Source organism: Haliotis asinina, chromosome 8 (assembly GCF_037392515.1).
Source record: "Haliotis asinina isolate JCU_RB_2024 chromosome 8, JCU_Hal_asi_v2, whole genome shotgun sequence".
NCBI lineage: Eukaryota > Metazoa > Mollusca > Gastropoda > Lepetellida > Haliotidae > Haliotis > Haliotis asinina.
The window spans coordinates 28,820,968-28,837,253 of NC_090287.1; the positions used below are offsets into that span (position 1 = coordinate 28,820,968).

Consider the following 16,286-nt stretch of genomic DNA (forward strand, 5'->3'; position numbering starts at 1 on the left):
AGTGATTTGCAACTATCACTTCACATGGTGCATGGTTGATGACTATAAGGGTGCCTAATCCATTATCATTAGCCAGAGCGCCAAACAGCGCCAAATTTCCCTGGCCATCGCTGGGGTGCAAGAGTGATATATTTACAAAATGATCCCTTGAAAATTGACTAGCCAGTCTGACCAGTGACTGGAAATTTACTGACCTGATTTCACACAGTGTGAATATCTATCAAAAGCACATGCACTTAATGACTGAGGATGAATTCTTGGACTGAACTTCTTTTTGGTAATCCAGTCTACAGTTGTTTTTCCTGCATGCTTGGTCTGCTTCCAATATTCAACTGCTTCTCACTAATGAGAAATGTAAATTCTACAGCTTTGCACAGAATTTATTTGTTGTATTTGTTGATGTATTTCAAATATATACATATGACACACAAAACATATTACATCATATTTACATCATCAAAAACTTTCACATTGGTACTTATTTTTATTATTTTGTTACCAGTTATAATGCAAAATGCGATCGCCAACATATATTAATGCCTTAAATCATCAAATTATCAAACAGATCATTTTATATGACAGGTAAGAAGTGAGCAAAAGAATAGATAAACAGACCAAATGTAACACTGTAACTTAAACCAAAGTTTTAAACTCAAGTATTAACATTGAGTGAACTCACAACAAAATTAGTTGCTTTACTATACACAGGTCTTATAACAAAATTGTTGACTGCAAAACTATCAACATAACATTAAATATGGGAAACTGGGTATCACTACTATCAGCAAGATTGCTCCTGGCTAAAGCAGAAGGTATCATCTACCTTCTACCAATCACCTTTAGAGGTGGTGTTCTCAGATCTTCATGCAGGGATGTATCATATCAGAGTAAAAACAAGACCAAATTTAAATGTGATTTAAAAAATAATAGGCAAAGACACTCTTTTGTTACACATGTCCACCTGTAACTTTACCATTTACCCTCATCCTAATTCCTTTAAGTGAGAAGACCAAGAAGTAATGAAGCATTTTAACCATTTTGTAAAATACAATTTTACAATGTTTAAAAATGAACATTTTCTATTTCCATTTTACAATTTGCGAAGTGAGTGAGTGAGTTTAGTTTTACGCTGCACTCAGCAATATTCCAGCTATATGGCGGCGGTCTGTAAACAATCGAGTCTGGACCAGACAATCCAGTGATCAACAACATGTGCATTGATCTGCTCGATTGGGAACCGGTGACGTGTCATCCAAGTCAGTGAGCCTGACCACTCAATCCCGTTAGTCACGCTTACGACAAGCACAGTGGCCTTTTATACAGATTGTGAAGACACGATAGACAAGGTGTTAACAAAACTAAAGCAAGTCCTCGATATTGCTATGGTATGTTAATATATTCATTTTCACTATCAATATAGAAGACAAGAATCAGTTTTATTCAGTTCCATTTTAAAGCAGAACTTCCGCATTGAAAACAGATTCAGGGTGAGGAATTGCGTTTAATTATCTCCAGGTATATGTTCTGATACATCTCCATAAGTACCCTGGATGCATCGTGTCAAACACGTCAGCAAGCCTGACCACCCGACCCCAATAGTCACCACTTACAACACTCATAGTAGCCTTTTATGGCAAGCATGGCTTGCTGAAGGCCTATTCTACCTGGAGCCAAAGGGAGGTAATAAAACCATCATCCTAGATGCATACAGGGTGTAGTGGAGAGTAATGCTAACAAACAATAACATATACCCTGGAGATTATCGCGGATGGGTTTGGAATGACAGCCATTGCTGTAGTCATTGAAGACTATGGTTATTTGATATCCACGTCACAACAAGTGGAGTAATACAAGTTTTGAGAGCTGTACACTTACTATGAAGGTGCTTAAAATATCTTCTCCCAAACTTAAAACTTTCAACTTAAGTTTACTGTATGAGGCATCATAACACCTAATCAACATTGTAAATAGTGTCTTTTAAAAGAAACGTATCATTTCTTATAGACCAAGGTATCTGATGCCAGTTGAACTACTGACACTGGCAGACTTAAAAATACATGATAAACTCTTTGACTTCTCAGCTTGTAGTTCAAGAATATTTATTCATATTTATTCAAAAGGATTTTCAAAATCCTACAAATATATAAAATAATAAATGCTTCAGGATTCTTGTTAAGCACTTACATAAAAAAATAATAGGTAATTAGTAACAACTGGCGGATAAATATCTCATTAATTTTCTTCTTAGCAGGGCAGGGGTTAAAGCACCAACTCACCATGCCAAGGACCCAAGTTTGATTCCCCACATGGCTACAATGTGTGAATCCCATTTTGGTGTACCCTGCTGGGATATAGCTGGAATATTGCTATCATGGCATGGGAGTCACACACTGTTGTTAAGTACAAATTGCCACAGAATATTCCAAGTTTCATTCTCCACATGTTCAGATTTGTTCAACTAAGCAGTTGTATCCTCATATCCTGAAGGACGTCTCCATATCCAATAATCAAACTTGATAACTGAAAGTTTTGACCATCATCATGCTTTACAGACAAGGATCATCCTTGTACAAAGGGAGACAACTTCACCCCGCTGTATACTAGTATGTACACTGGCACACAATCATTTTCACTTACCATGTTAACTGTCCTTACACATATGGAAACTGTTAGTTACACCTTTGTTAGCACAGAACTGTAACATTTATTATCATGATAATCCGTTTCACACATGAAAGTAATAAGTCAGTCTTCATTTGTTGACAATCTGTTTCGTCCAACACGATCAATACTTTTGCTCTTTTGATCATCATGAAATAGATGAAATGATCATATGATTTCGCCTAATCTTCCATGACCTTTTTTTTCTATTTTTTATTCTTGCATATTCTCAAACACACAATATAATGTGCATATAAAATTCTTCATATCCAATAGCACTGCTGAATTGTCCTGGTCCGTGAATTATTTGCCAACACACCAAAGTCACACTGCACAAGGCAAACTGGATGGAAATCTGTATATACATAATGCTGAATAAGTTAAGTGTCCACTGCCAACTCCTCACTCCATGTCATAACAAAGAAGAGCGTCTGAAGGATCGCAGTCTTCGTAACACAACATTTCCTGACTGTCTTGTTGTTGGTGGAGATGCTACTGATTCTTTCTTTGCCTTCTTTGTACTACTGCTCTCTGGCTTTATGCGAGGTCTGCTGTATGGTGTCTTAGGTGTGGTTGCTCTGTTTGGACAAGACCTGAAATGAGAAACAGATATGTTGTATGACCATAAATTATTGAGAATTTAAAGAGTGTAACTTTGCATATTTTTTTTCACTCATTACCCATGTATTGATGTGAATATTAGCACATTATTCCAGATTCAAGTCCGAAATGAAGTCTGTGAATGCTCTGAACAATGTTTGGGTCACTGTCCTGCTGGAAAATCCAAAAAATTCTGTAGAACATATGAGCAGATGGAAGTAAAAATCCCCCAAGAATATCTATGTACCACTCACTGTTCATATTCTTTTCAATTACACAGTGGGACCTTATCCCTAACACAGACATATATGCCATTCCACACATTACATTTCGGATGGTCTAATCACCACACCACAGAGGCAGTCAAGTAAAACAGGAACATAGCTTAGTTAAGAATGTCACTGTACTGTGGCAGGGTATAAGAAAGCTTTCACACAGAGAAACAGACTGACTGACTCTGTGTGTGCATGCGAGAGAGAGAGAGAGCGAGAGAGAGAGAGAGAGAGAGCGAGAGGAGAGGAGAGAGAGAGAGAGATGCCGTTCATCACTGGACTGTCAGGTCTGGAGTGTATTATTTACAGACTGCCACCAATGGCTGGAATATTGCTGAGTTACTACAGTTAGGCATAAAACTAAACTCACTCACTATCATGTATGGTACCTCAGTCAGTCAGTGTACCACATTAAAAACTTGGGAAAGTTACATGTAATAAATGTTTCACATTAAACACTAAAAAGTTAGCGGGTATTCAAATCAAACAGTTAATGACATAGACCATGACATATCTTTTAGGACAGTGTAGTTACCTGACATGGTCCTCCAGCTCCCACTGCCACAGCTCAACATCACAACCCTTGTTCTCACATGACTGTACCCCTAGACATCTCATCATCTCCAGGTTGTCCTCAGGAATATCTGGCCTGCAAGGCACAAAACATTACAGTTATGTTTAACAATGGCATTTATCGTAAAAACTAAGACAATACTTGTACTAAAACAGCAAGATGGAAGATTTGAATTGTTTTATTCACACAGGTTTGCTAAGTGTACGATCCAATACCCATGCTAATAAAACAGTTCAAAATTGACATTGAGGTGTTCACTAAGATACATATGTTGTTCACTGGTCCCTCACCCTTTGAGGTCAAGGAACATAAACAACCATCATTGATCATTGAGGGTACAACTTGTAATATGAAGGAAAGTATAATGTTGAGTTTTGTTTTAAAGTTCATCACTGTGATATTGCTGGAATATTGCTAAAAGCAGTGTAAAGCATACTTGCCCTCGCACTTCATTAAAATCACATTTGCAAGATTATAACAGCACCCTCATCATTACATATACTGTCATGTTCATTCACTATATTATGCACTGTCGAGTTCATCCATTGAATACTTGAATCAAAATTGGGTATGGGATGCCCTGTCAAATTACTGTTGGCAGAGTAGACATATTTATTATACAAACATTCTGCAAACTGATTATCTAATAACAAACTTGTTTTCCCCATAAGATTTTAGTTAGTTCAGTTATCACCTTAAGATTAGTAGCCATTTTGAACCAATAGAAAAGACATAACCAATTGATTAACATTGATTAAGTAGGCTACCACACTACCCCCTTGTATTGAGAAACATTTTAAACTCACCTGGTTTTGGGGAAGGCTCTGTCCATCTGACAAGTTGGACATTTAATCATACTTGTTCTGATATTTCCTCCTGCATCATAGAGACAGTCAACACAGAAGTTGTGTTGGCAGTGCCCATAAACCATGTGTAGCTTAGGACACAAACACACAGCACAGTTGAACCTGAAATATGCATGTTAACATGAACACCTTCAACATGGTCATATTATTAGCTGTCCCTGACTAAAGTACTTGAAGCACTGCTCCTTCAAATTCATCACTGACAAAAACATACCATCCTTATAATCAGTTGGGATTTCTCGAACCCTACTTGGTTTACAATGTTTCATTTTGACAATATGTAGGATTTGGCGGTAGTATTATGTAATCATTCAAAATTAAACCTTCTATTTAAACCAATCTATATTTTCTGGAAACCTTTACCTCAATATGAAATCGTCAGTGAAGTGGCACTTGCTGCCTAACACCACACTGAACATTATTACAAATATATGCTGGTAGTCAGTAATGATTACACTTCTGTTGTATGCGGTGACTGAGGTACAGACAGCATTGGGATAAGAGTTCTGCCAACACCCGCCACCATCAAAAACCAAACTTAAAAACCGACATGCATACCTCGCCCTATATATACATTCAGTAAACGGAAAGAGTTCCCCCATCTTTTCACAAAGAATATTTCCACTTTCCCCGGTGTAATATTCCTACACTGAAACAAGTTCACTGATGTATTTTTCTTATGTTTTAGTTTACTGAATGTATATTAAGGGTGAGGTATGCATGTCAGTTTGTAATTTTGGCTTTTGATTAGGGTGGGGGTTACGGGTGGAACTCTTACCCTGGTTTGAACACTGTGGCTATACGTCATTTGGTATAGTTGGTTTCATCCGACCCTCTCGCTCAACAAGGGCATTCTAAGATCATGAAGATATGTCGACATAATCTGATGGAGTGAAACTTCAAATTGAATGACAGTTAATGCATTAGGTCCATTTTGTATTCAAATAGGTGAACGTGTCTGGACGTACGCGGATATGCAACTCTTACAATGGTAAGTGGACAAATTAGACAGAAGTGACATGTATGCATACGAGACATCAAAACACACTGCCTATTGTTATCGTCGATGTAAACATGACGCCCCACTTTGGAGGCTGCAGATTCAGCGCAAACGATCAAACAAATGCATAAAAAGAAAGATATTAAACGTAACATTACCTTTGTTCATAATTATTTTGAGTTTCTAAAATGGACTCTGCAAGACTGGACATTATAATCACAGGAATAATATGACTTTGAAAACGTTGGCTTCTGGGCTTTGCAAACTCCCGCTTGACTGGCCACGTGACCAAATCACAACATGTGATTGGATTCCGTGAAAACGCAAACAGATGGTTCGAGGATATCCGAATTGTTAGGGAGGTCTCATTTAGCGAACTTTACGTCCGACGTGGCTGGGGTCACAGCATTTCGTACAAACTGGACACATCGGCTGCATACCACTAAACATTTTTAAAATCACATCAAACAGTGTGGTGACATGAATAAATCTAACATGGACAAATAGTGGTCTTGGTACCCATGTTTATTTACCATAACAATAAAAGATATACAGATTGTTAGGTTTTCTAACAGTAAAATTATGCTTAGCTCTGGTCAAATACAGGCGCTCTTGATGTTTCTGCACTCTGCATATTTTATTCTGCATATTTAAACCTACCCGTATAACGTGACCGAGGGATGCGTGACAGGTTCTCCAAGTCCAGCTATAGGAAAATTGGATCTGTGGTATTGCGTGACAGGTTCTCCAAGTCTAGGAACATTAGGTCCAAGGAATGCGTGACAGGTTCTCCAAGCCCAGCTAGAAACGTTAGGTCCGAGGAATGCGTGACAGGTTGTCCAAGCCCAGCTAGGAACACTGGGTCCGAGGAATGCGTGACAGGTTCTCCAAGCCCAGCTAGAAACGTTAGTTCCGAGGAATGCGTGACAGGTTCTCCAAGTCCAGCTAGGAACACTGGGTCCGAGGAATTGCGTGACAGGTTGTCCAAGCCCAGCTAGGAACATTGGGGGCCGAGGAATTGCGTGACAGGTTCTCCAAGTCCAGCTAGAAACGTTAGGTCAAAGGAATGCGTGACAGGTTCTCCAAGCCCAGCTAGAAACGTTAGGTCAAAGGAATGCGTGACAGGTTGTCCAAGCCCAGCTAGAAACGTTAGGTCCGAGGAATGCGTGACAGGTTCTCCAAGTCCAGCTAGGAACATTGGGGGCCGAGGAATTGCGTGACAGGTTCTCCAAGTCTAGGAACATTAAGTCTGAGGAATGCGTGACAGGTTGCCCAAGTCCAGTTAGAAACTCTGGGTCCGAGGAATTGCGTGACAGGTTCTCCACGCCCAGCTAGGAACACTGGGTCCGAGGAATGCGTGACAGGTTCTCCAAGCCCAGCTAGAAACGTTAAGTTGGAGGAATTGCGTGATAGGTTGTCCAAGTCCAGCTAGAAACGTTAGGTCAAAGGAATGTGTGACAGGTTCTCCAAGCCCAGCTAGGAACATTGGGGCCGAGGAATTGCGTGACAGGTTCTCCAAATAAGAGTAGACTAACGGGCGATCAGGCTGGCTGCCTTGGTTGACACATGTCATCGTATCCCAGTTGTGTAGATCTATGCTCACATTCTTCGAGGAGGACCGATTCAACTGATATGCACATGGTGATTTTATTGTCTGATACTGAACACACTAAACAAATAACGCAGATTAAAACCGATACTTTTACATAAATTCGACAATACAACCAGCTGAAAACATCGATCGGGCTCAGTACATAATCAGGTGTACTCATGAATTCCGTTATCTAACCAGGGAATCCACGATTATTGCCTTCTCTTCAGTTTGGAGATTACTACACCTGCTGACTCGAACCCTGTACGTTTGCCTATTCCGAAGCCGCACGCTCCCGTCAATGTATCCGTGGTAACAGTATGTCTTATTAAAATGTCGGAAATAGGTCACAAATAGAATGGTCGTAATATAGGCATAATATATCCTTGTTATAGTCCATTAATCATGACGGTAACGAAGTTAAATCATCTCGCAGAAAGAAATAATGAAGCCCAAAGATTAGGAACAAATGCTTCCCTGCTTCTCGGGGAGAAACTCTGGGTCCGAGGAATTGCGTGACAGGTTCTCCAAGCCCAGCTAGGAACACTGGGTCCGAGGAATGCGTGACAGGTTGTCCAAGTCCAGCTAAAAACGTTAGGTGAAAGGAATGTGTGACAGGTTCTCCAAGCCCAGCTAGGAACATTGGGGGCCGAGGAATTGCGTGACAGGTTCTCCAAGCCTAGGAACATTAAGTCTGAGGAATGCGTGACAGGTTGTCCAAGTCCAGCTAGGAACATTGGGGGCCGAGGAATTGCGTGACAGGTTCTCCAAGCCTAGGAACATTAAGCCTGAGGAATGCGTGACAGGTTCTCCAAGTCCAGCTAGACACGTTAGGTCAAAGGAATTGCGTGACAGGTTCTCCATGTTCAGCTAGAAACGTTAGGTCAAAGGAATGCGTGGCACGTTCTCTAAGTCTGGGAATACTATGTCCGATGAATGTAGTCCATAATTACCTGTCCACACAATCGATTGTCGTCGCACACAGGTACATTTAAGACTAAAGCAGCCTCAGGTTTGATACACACACGTAAACGTTACTTAACCTCGGGCCATCTCTACATAAACTGTCACCCTATCATAGCATAGATCGATGCTCATGATGCTGTTCACTGGATTGTCTGGCCCAGACTAGATTATTTACAGACCGCCTTCGTATTGCCGAATGGAAACTAACCAATAAACAACTAACTGCACAGGACCTGTTCATCACAGAATGTGTTACAGATGGCCGGTTCAATTTATCTGAAGGCTGCAAAGCCAGCGGAACTTGCTTTAACCAAGCACACGAGAAGCTCTTTTGAACATTTAAAAGGTATATCACGAAGGATAGTTTTAAGTACATAAAGACCCTAAACTCCTATTTTTGTCGATATCGGTAAATTTGCCCACAGGGGAATCACAATAGATCGATTTCCTTTGTCGATTTGCCATAACGCGGGTGCTTTCGTTCACCTTTGTTTCTAAATCTGGTACCTCTACCCAAAACCAAACACAACACCGAGCTGTCGAGTTGAGAGCCGTCATTTTGAATGCAAGACTTGCACGAAATTTCTTGCGTTTGGAGAGATACATTTTACCTTACACAATCCTCCGCTTCTGGACAAGATCTGGCAAAAGCCAGAACACAATACTCTCTTTCTTTAATAATAACTGTAACAAACAAACAGAAAAAAATAAACTTTTCAGCAAATTATGCAGTTATGCAAACACATATATGTTAATAGTAACTATGAACGTATCGAAGAAAGAGGAAAATTATACTTCATATAATTACAGGCAATTCGAGAGGGGTGAGGTAGTTTAGTGGTTAAAGTGTTCGCTCGTCGCGCCGAAGACCCGGGATCGATTCCCCACATGGGTACATTGTAAGAAAACCATTTCTAGTGTCCCCGACGTGATATTGTTAGTGTACTGCTGAAAAGGGCGTAAACCTACACCCACACATACGATGACAATTTGAAGATACATTGTTAAGATGTAGTAATTGTGACATGAAATTAATCCCGATTATCAAATGTCGTTGCATGTGGCCACTATAAGACACCTTCATTCGCAAAAGTTCCTGTTCTATCGGTCCTTACGAACTCGCAAGCGATTTCCTCGTTCATATATAAGGTCTCGGCACTCTGTGCACAATACTGTTTCTAGTGAGTGTGTGAATGAGTTTAGATATAAGCCGCACTCATCAATTATCCAACTATATATGGTGGCGGTCTGTAAATAATCGTGTATGAAATAGACATCCAGTGATCAACAGTATGAACATCGATCTGCGCACTCGGGAAGCAATGACGTGACAACCAAGTCAGCCTGACCACCCGTTAGTCGCTTCTTACAACAAGGATGGGTTAATGAAGGCCAATATTCTAATCCGGACCTTCACGGGTCATGTTTTTAGTTGGCTAACGTTCGTAAAATAGTAAGATTTCGTAAGCTTTCTCGTAGCCATTGTGCCTCCTATACTGTAACACAGGAGTTTCGGATGCTACGAGAAAAGTTACGAGATCTTAGGCTTACGAGAGCTTCGTGAAACGGGGCCCTGATGTCTGGCTGGGATTTGGGCTTATTTCGTGCACTAATATATCGCCATTTCACTCTCCAGGTTTTCCATTGGAATGTTTGCGTCACTTGGAACTCAGTAGTCAAGTGAACGGCTCGCTTCCAGATCTCTTGGATAAAAATACTGGAAGTTGACAATGTCCCCGTTTTATGACGTCAGTAACCCATGCTTATCGTAGGAGGCGACAAACGGGATGTTTGTCAGGCTCGCGGACATGGTTTACACACATGATCGTCAAGATCGATGCTTGTGATGTTGATCACTGGATTTTCTGGTCCAGACTCGATTATTTCCAAATCGTCGTCATATAGCTGAAAGGTTGCTGAGTGCGTCGTAAACTAAACGCACTCACTCAGTGGAAGAAACCTAGTCTGGACTAGAACGCCCATTGTCGGAATTGGTCTTCAGCAATCCATGGTTGTCGTATGGGGTGACTAACCGGATCGGATGGTCAGGCATGATTGTTCTTCGAGGAGGACCGATTCAACTGATATGCACATGGTGATTGTCTGATACTGAACACACTAAACACATAACGCAGATTAAAACCGATACTTTTACATAAATTCGACAATACAACCAGCTGAAAACATCGATCGGACTCAGCACATAATCAGGTGTACTCATGAATTCCGTTATCTAACCAGGGAATCCACGATTATTGCCTGCTCTTCAGTTTGGAGATTACGACACCTGCTGACTCGAACCCTGTACGTTTGCCTATTTCGAAGCCGCACGCTCCCGTCAATGTATCCGCGGTAACAGTATGTTTATCTGTTAACGACATATTACAATGAAATTATAGTGATGAAACCCCTGAAGATCAAGGTTAGAATTGATCTATCTTCAGTAGCCTTGTCGTAAGAGTAGACTAACGGGCGATCAGGCTGGCTGCCTTGGTTGACAAATGTCATCGTATCCCAATTGTGTAGATCTATGCTCACATTGTCGATCACCTCATTGGCTGGTACTGACAAGATTATTTACAGATTTCCGGCTGGCACATTACTGACTGCGTTGTAAAAATAAACTCACTCGCTCCGGGAAATATTACATGATCTTATTAAAATGTCGGAAATAGGTCACAAATAGAATGGTCGTAATATAAGCATAATATATCCTTGTTATAGTCCAAGAAAGAAATAATGAAGCCAAAAGATTAGGAACAAATGCTTCTCTGCTACTCAGGGAAAGTTTTTTTTTTTGTTTTTGTTTTTTATGGGGGAGGGGCAGGCGGGCGCACTTGGATAGATATATAACAAACTTCACACAAAAAGTATCCCTACTGGCGTACATAGTGCATCTCGCGCACCGGTGTTCTTGTTTACGTCATTCCGCGACAGCATTGTTGACGTCATGCACTTCTCATTGAACGGATAGAAAAGAATGTGTGAACATGCCGATTTCTGGAAACGCGTGTCCGTGTCAATGTATTATTCTCAAACTAACCGAATTCTTATACTCTTTTCACTAGATCAGTGTGACATATTAGCTTTTAACATAATTAAAACTTTGTTTGGAGGTTTTAATTCGTGCGCGCTGAGATGCAAACTGTCCGTCAGGGGATAAGAGGTTGTCAACATAACTTCCACACAGTACAATATTTGATTAATCTGGCTATGAAATACATAATTCTTGGTCATATCATTGTCAGTACTCCACACCTACAACATCATTAATAGGGCCTACACCATGAAATTGTGAAATAAAATTTCACATAATAAGGTCTCCCTTGAGTAATATAATCTCGAAGCAGTGTTCTTACTGTGTGTACTTCACGTTGTGCTTTGCTTGTCAACGTGTGTCGAAGATGACCACTGTCATCAACATTGACCAGAGGTAAATATATGCCTAGACAGTTTATAATATGTATCGGTGACCTGTGTCAGTAAACATTTAAGCAAATTCATAACCAGAATGTTTGGAGAGCATCGTGACCCACATCATATTTCCACAGTCGAGTGACAGTTCTACTAAATCCAGTTAGCCTATATTGTGTTATCTCATTGGTCGGGGAAAAGAATGTGTTATCAAATGTACGCAAGGGAAGTAACCAGTGCAGGGATTAGTAGAATTGCGTCATCAGTATCAACTCGTCTCTCAAGGCTGTCACGCCCGAGTTGTCCAAGTATATCTCCACAGTGAATGATGAATAGTGTTCGCAGCAGGTAGACATGGTTGTCTTCAGGAAGTAGGTAAGAAGAATCTCGCCTTTGACAAGTAAAACCAGAAATGGGACCAGATGGGTCGGTTATTGTAGCCACAAAGTTTTCTGTTAAGTTTTCAGACAACATAATTTATAATACCATTAAAATAGAGATGTTTTTGCATTGATCCTACAGGTCCAAGAATATCTAATAAGTCAGTTCTAGAAACACACAGTAGAGAAGTTCATATCAAATAAATTTTTGTTTTAATTGTGAACATTAATAGATTACTGCAACATTTTTGCTATTGTCATGTACATTTTTATTTGAAGTCATTTTGATCTGGATATGTAAAGAAAGTATCATAATTAACTCATATTATCAAATAAGTGTCTTAAGAATTACAGGTCAGCAAATTATGTGTTGGTATGTTGAAATGTGATTTCTAATGTTGTGTGAGTATAATTATCATATACTTTCACTCACTGTTGTTCTATGTGATTGTAAGACATTGTTTTAGAGTGAGTGAGTTTAGTTTTATGCCACACTCATCAATATTCCAATTTCCAGCCATATGGCAGCAGTCTGTAAATAAGCCAGTCTACACCAGACAATTCAGTGATCATTGTCATGAGCGTCATTGTCCTGTGCTGTTTATTATTACAGGGATACGATGACATGTGTCAACCAAGAGTCACATTGTTTTAGATATTTCTCTGATCTCCTACGCGGTAATTCCAACATTGTCTAAACCAGACATGCTTATATGAGTATACAAATGTAGATGAATAATTACAAGGCTAGAAACTGGCCAATTTCAGTCACCCTAATGACAAATTATTCTTCCTTATGTAAGTAGTCTCTACAGGTTTGACATATGCCTCAACTATTGTGAACTTTGCCAGTTTCAGAAGCTGATGGTGTTGGTTTTGATGTACATTGTTTTAAATTGGTGTGCACACTGTAGTTTACAATTATATATCAACCAGATATTGAAGTCAATTCTTATAAAAATTTTATGTTATTTTATTTTATATTTTTTTGTTCCCATGATTGAGTATATAGAGGAAAGCCATAGGTGTACACATTCATGATCAAAGTTCGTCAGCTGGTATCCTAAATAACAATTATTATCAAAACAAACAATATACACTCCTCACAAAAAGTTAAGCAACAAGTATTTTTTTCCACATATTTTCTTCATGGGTATATGAAGTTATTACTTGGCATATAATCCATGCAGGAGAACCCTTTACGATTGATGAACTTAAAGCATTTCCCATATTGTTTTTCTGAGAACATTGTTAGCACCGCCTGAACACAACCACCCTCAAAACTCACATGCAAAATGCATGGAACACATGTGCCATACACGTCGCACATGCGTTCTGATTGCGTTAAAACTGCCAGCAAGGACAAATTGTTGACAGTAACATTTGAGATATGGCTAGGCGTCACTTGACACCAATTGAAGTTGCTGAAATTGTTGGAATTATGCAGGGGGGTCAGACCCAGAGTGCTATTGCCAACCACTTCAATGTTCATCGAAGCGTCATCTCCAGAGCGATCACTCATCACCGACAGACCGGATTGATGACTGAGAGACCACGTTCAGGTCATCCAAGGGTGACAACTCCCAGAGAGGACCGATACTTGGCCACCCTAGCCGGGCGGAACAGGTTCACCACAGCCACATCTCTCCAATATGACCCCCAGAGAGTTGCTGGGAACAGAATCTCCACACAGACAGTGAGGAATAGACTCCATGCTGAAGGTTTGGGGGTCCCGAAAACCAGTGCAATGTATCCCACTGCCTGCACACCATCGTCAACAGAGACTGAATTGGGCTAACCAACGACGTAACTGGAGAGTGAATCGCTGGCGTAAAGTTCTCTTCACAGATGAGTCAAGATTCTGTCTGGACTTCAATGATGGTGGGGCTCGTGTGTGGAGAAACCGTAACGAACGATACGACAACTGTACAATTGGTGAACATGATCAGTATGGAGGTGGGAGTTTGATGATCTGGGCTGGAATCCAAGTTGGACGACGAACTGATCTTGTGGTCATCAGACGAGGTACCATGACAGGTGTGAGGTACCGAGACGAAATTGTCACACCTGTGATCATTCCTTGGGCTCAGCAAGCAGGTCCTAACTCCATCTTCATGGATGACAATGCCCGTCCACATCGAGCAGTTCACTGATGTTCTTCAGACCAGCAACATCACCCATATGGACTGGCCTGCAAGGTCTCCTGACCTGAATCCTATTGAACACGCTTGGGACATCCTCGGAAGGTGTGTGTATCCTCAGACACTGGATCAGCTTGAACAGGCATTGCGGAGAGAATGGCAGAACATTCCACAACACTCTAGACAGACTCATCTGGTCAATGCCTAGACGTCTTGAAGCGTGTATTCAGGTCAGTGGTGGTCATACACGTTATTAAACTTTGGATCAGTGCTCAAAACTGACAGTAAAAGTGTTTTCAGACATTTTCATACCCTGATGCAACACATTTTGCACGGCTTTTTCAGTGACACTGTTTTTGATGACTTGCAAGTCAGTTATTGTTCAATGCATTTTGATTTCTTTGTTGGAAAATTGTGTGGATATGCTTTATCTTTGATATGTTTGATTCAGTTGTAATGATCATGAGTAAAGGCATATGTACTGACCAAAAATACACTTGTTGCTTAATTTTTTGTGAGGAGTATATATTCCTATTACATTGCAGATTACATCATACCTTGAAAATTGAAGATAAAGGAAACCATTTGTCAGAAAATTTATCAAAAGAATTGTTCCTTCTGGAAACTAAGTATTCAACAATGTAAATGTCTTTCAATACTTTTGAGAGATTATTAACCTTTGGAATAAGTTTCTGTAAAGTGCAAATGTATGTATGTCTTTTTGCAGAAAAGATCATGTGATTTAGCAATGGTTTATTTCCAAAGACTCCAAATCAAACCAGAGTCTTTGTTATTTCAAAATTCTGTATGTTTTGTATTATCAATTTTCAAGTTCTTTCCAGAAGATTTGGGTTACATTACATTCCCAATATACATGACATAAAGTTTCACTATCAATACTACAAAAGCTACATATTGTATTGTCAACAAGTTACATAGTCAAAAGCTCTTTTTTTATGAATAATTCTGTGCAAAAATTTGAATTGAAAATCTAAACATTTGACATCTTTCAAGTTATTTCTGCAAGTTTTAAAAATCATATACCAATCCATATCAGTATTATGAAATAAGTCTTCCCATTTACAGTCTGAGTAAACTTCATCTCAGTGTATTTCGTTACACTCCACCACTGAGTCTAACAAAACCTAGTAGGAGGTTGCGTCAGGTAACCGTTGAGCAACCAATGACGGTTCAATCAAATGTGAGACGGTTAAATAGATTTAACCAGACAGACAACGGCTACTATTTAGGGATCGGAGGAACTTTCAAAAGTATTCAGGTCACCGACACAGATCTCTCCATAAACAAAAATCAGCATATAACACAGTTAATTGATCTGTAGTATATAGGGTTTGGGGTTTCTGTTGATATGGTTACCATTAGCTAATGTTCCCGCAAGCTGACATCCTTGAATATTGCCCAAAACACCTTTTTCAGCGACTGTTTACTCACCGTTGTCATGGTTGTAGTACACTGTGTGCATCACCCGGAAGTGAGCGTACGCTAAATAGCGTTCGGAATCGTTCGGGTACGAACCTTTTCGAGGTAAAAAATTCAAAAGGTATGTGCGAATGTGCACTTTCACGATTTGGTAAGCTGTGTTCTGATTGGTCAATCTCAAAGGTTACCTGATGCGACCTCCCATAAGGTTTTGTTAGACTCAGTGGTGGAGTGTAACGAAAATTACTGAGGATAAGTTTACTTAGACTGTCCCATTTATGGCAAATATGAGCTTTAGTATCATCAGATAAGAGCTTATCATAAAATAATCTTGAACCCTTTTTGGCATCCGTAAGCTCTTTATGAAAAAAGTTAATATCT

At 39.9% G+C, this 16,286-nt stretch overlaps 2 protein-coding genes across 3 annotated transcripts in view; one reads left to right on the forward strand and one right to left on the reverse strand.

Annotated features, from left to right (window-relative positions):
- Nucleotides 1-362: 362 nt before the first annotated feature.
- LOC137294647 (uncharacterized) lies at nucleotides 363-6,296 on the reverse strand. Its single transcript, XM_067825709.1, has 4 exons — nucleotides 6,132-6,296; nucleotides 4,914-5,075; nucleotides 4,069-4,182; nucleotides 363-3,254 (listed from the first exon to the last, which is right to left on the reverse strand). The coding sequence occupies exons 1-4, from the start codon at nucleotides 6,182-6,184 to the stop codon at nucleotides 3,074-3,076; spliced, it is 510 nt and encodes a 169-aa protein (XP_067681810.1). The 5' UTR covers nucleotides 6,185-6,296; the 3' UTR covers nucleotides 363-3,073.
- A 5,571-nt stretch (nucleotides 6,297-11,867) lies between these two features.
- LOC137294605 (uncharacterized) overlaps nucleotides 11,868-16,286 on the forward strand; it is a 39,039-nt gene continuing 34,620 nt past the window's right edge. The window contains exon 1 of one of the 2 annotated variants that reach the window (XM_067825660.1): nucleotides 11,868-11,963. The gene's annotated coding sequence lies outside the window, so the exon portion shown is untranslated. Of the gene's footprint in view, nucleotides 11,964-12,196; nucleotides 12,320-16,286 lie in introns of those variants that run through there. The other variant, XM_067825661.1, reaches the window with a different exon arrangement.

Excerpts from the sequence above, each read along its gene's own strand:
- LOC137294647 (XM_067825709.1), bottom strand. The coding sequence starts at position 6,184 with ATGTCCAGTCTTGCAGAGTCCATTTTAGAAACTCAAAATAATTATGAA. Across the intron at positions 4,183-4,913 it reads AGAGCCTTCCCCAAAACCAG|GCCAGATATTCCTGAGGACA; the intron begins GTGAGTTTAAAA and ends TGTGCCTTGCAG. Across the intron at positions 3,255-4,068 it reads GAGCTGGAGGACCATGTCAG|GTCTTGTCCAAACAGAGCAA; the intron begins GTAACTACACTG and ends TTCTCATTTCAG.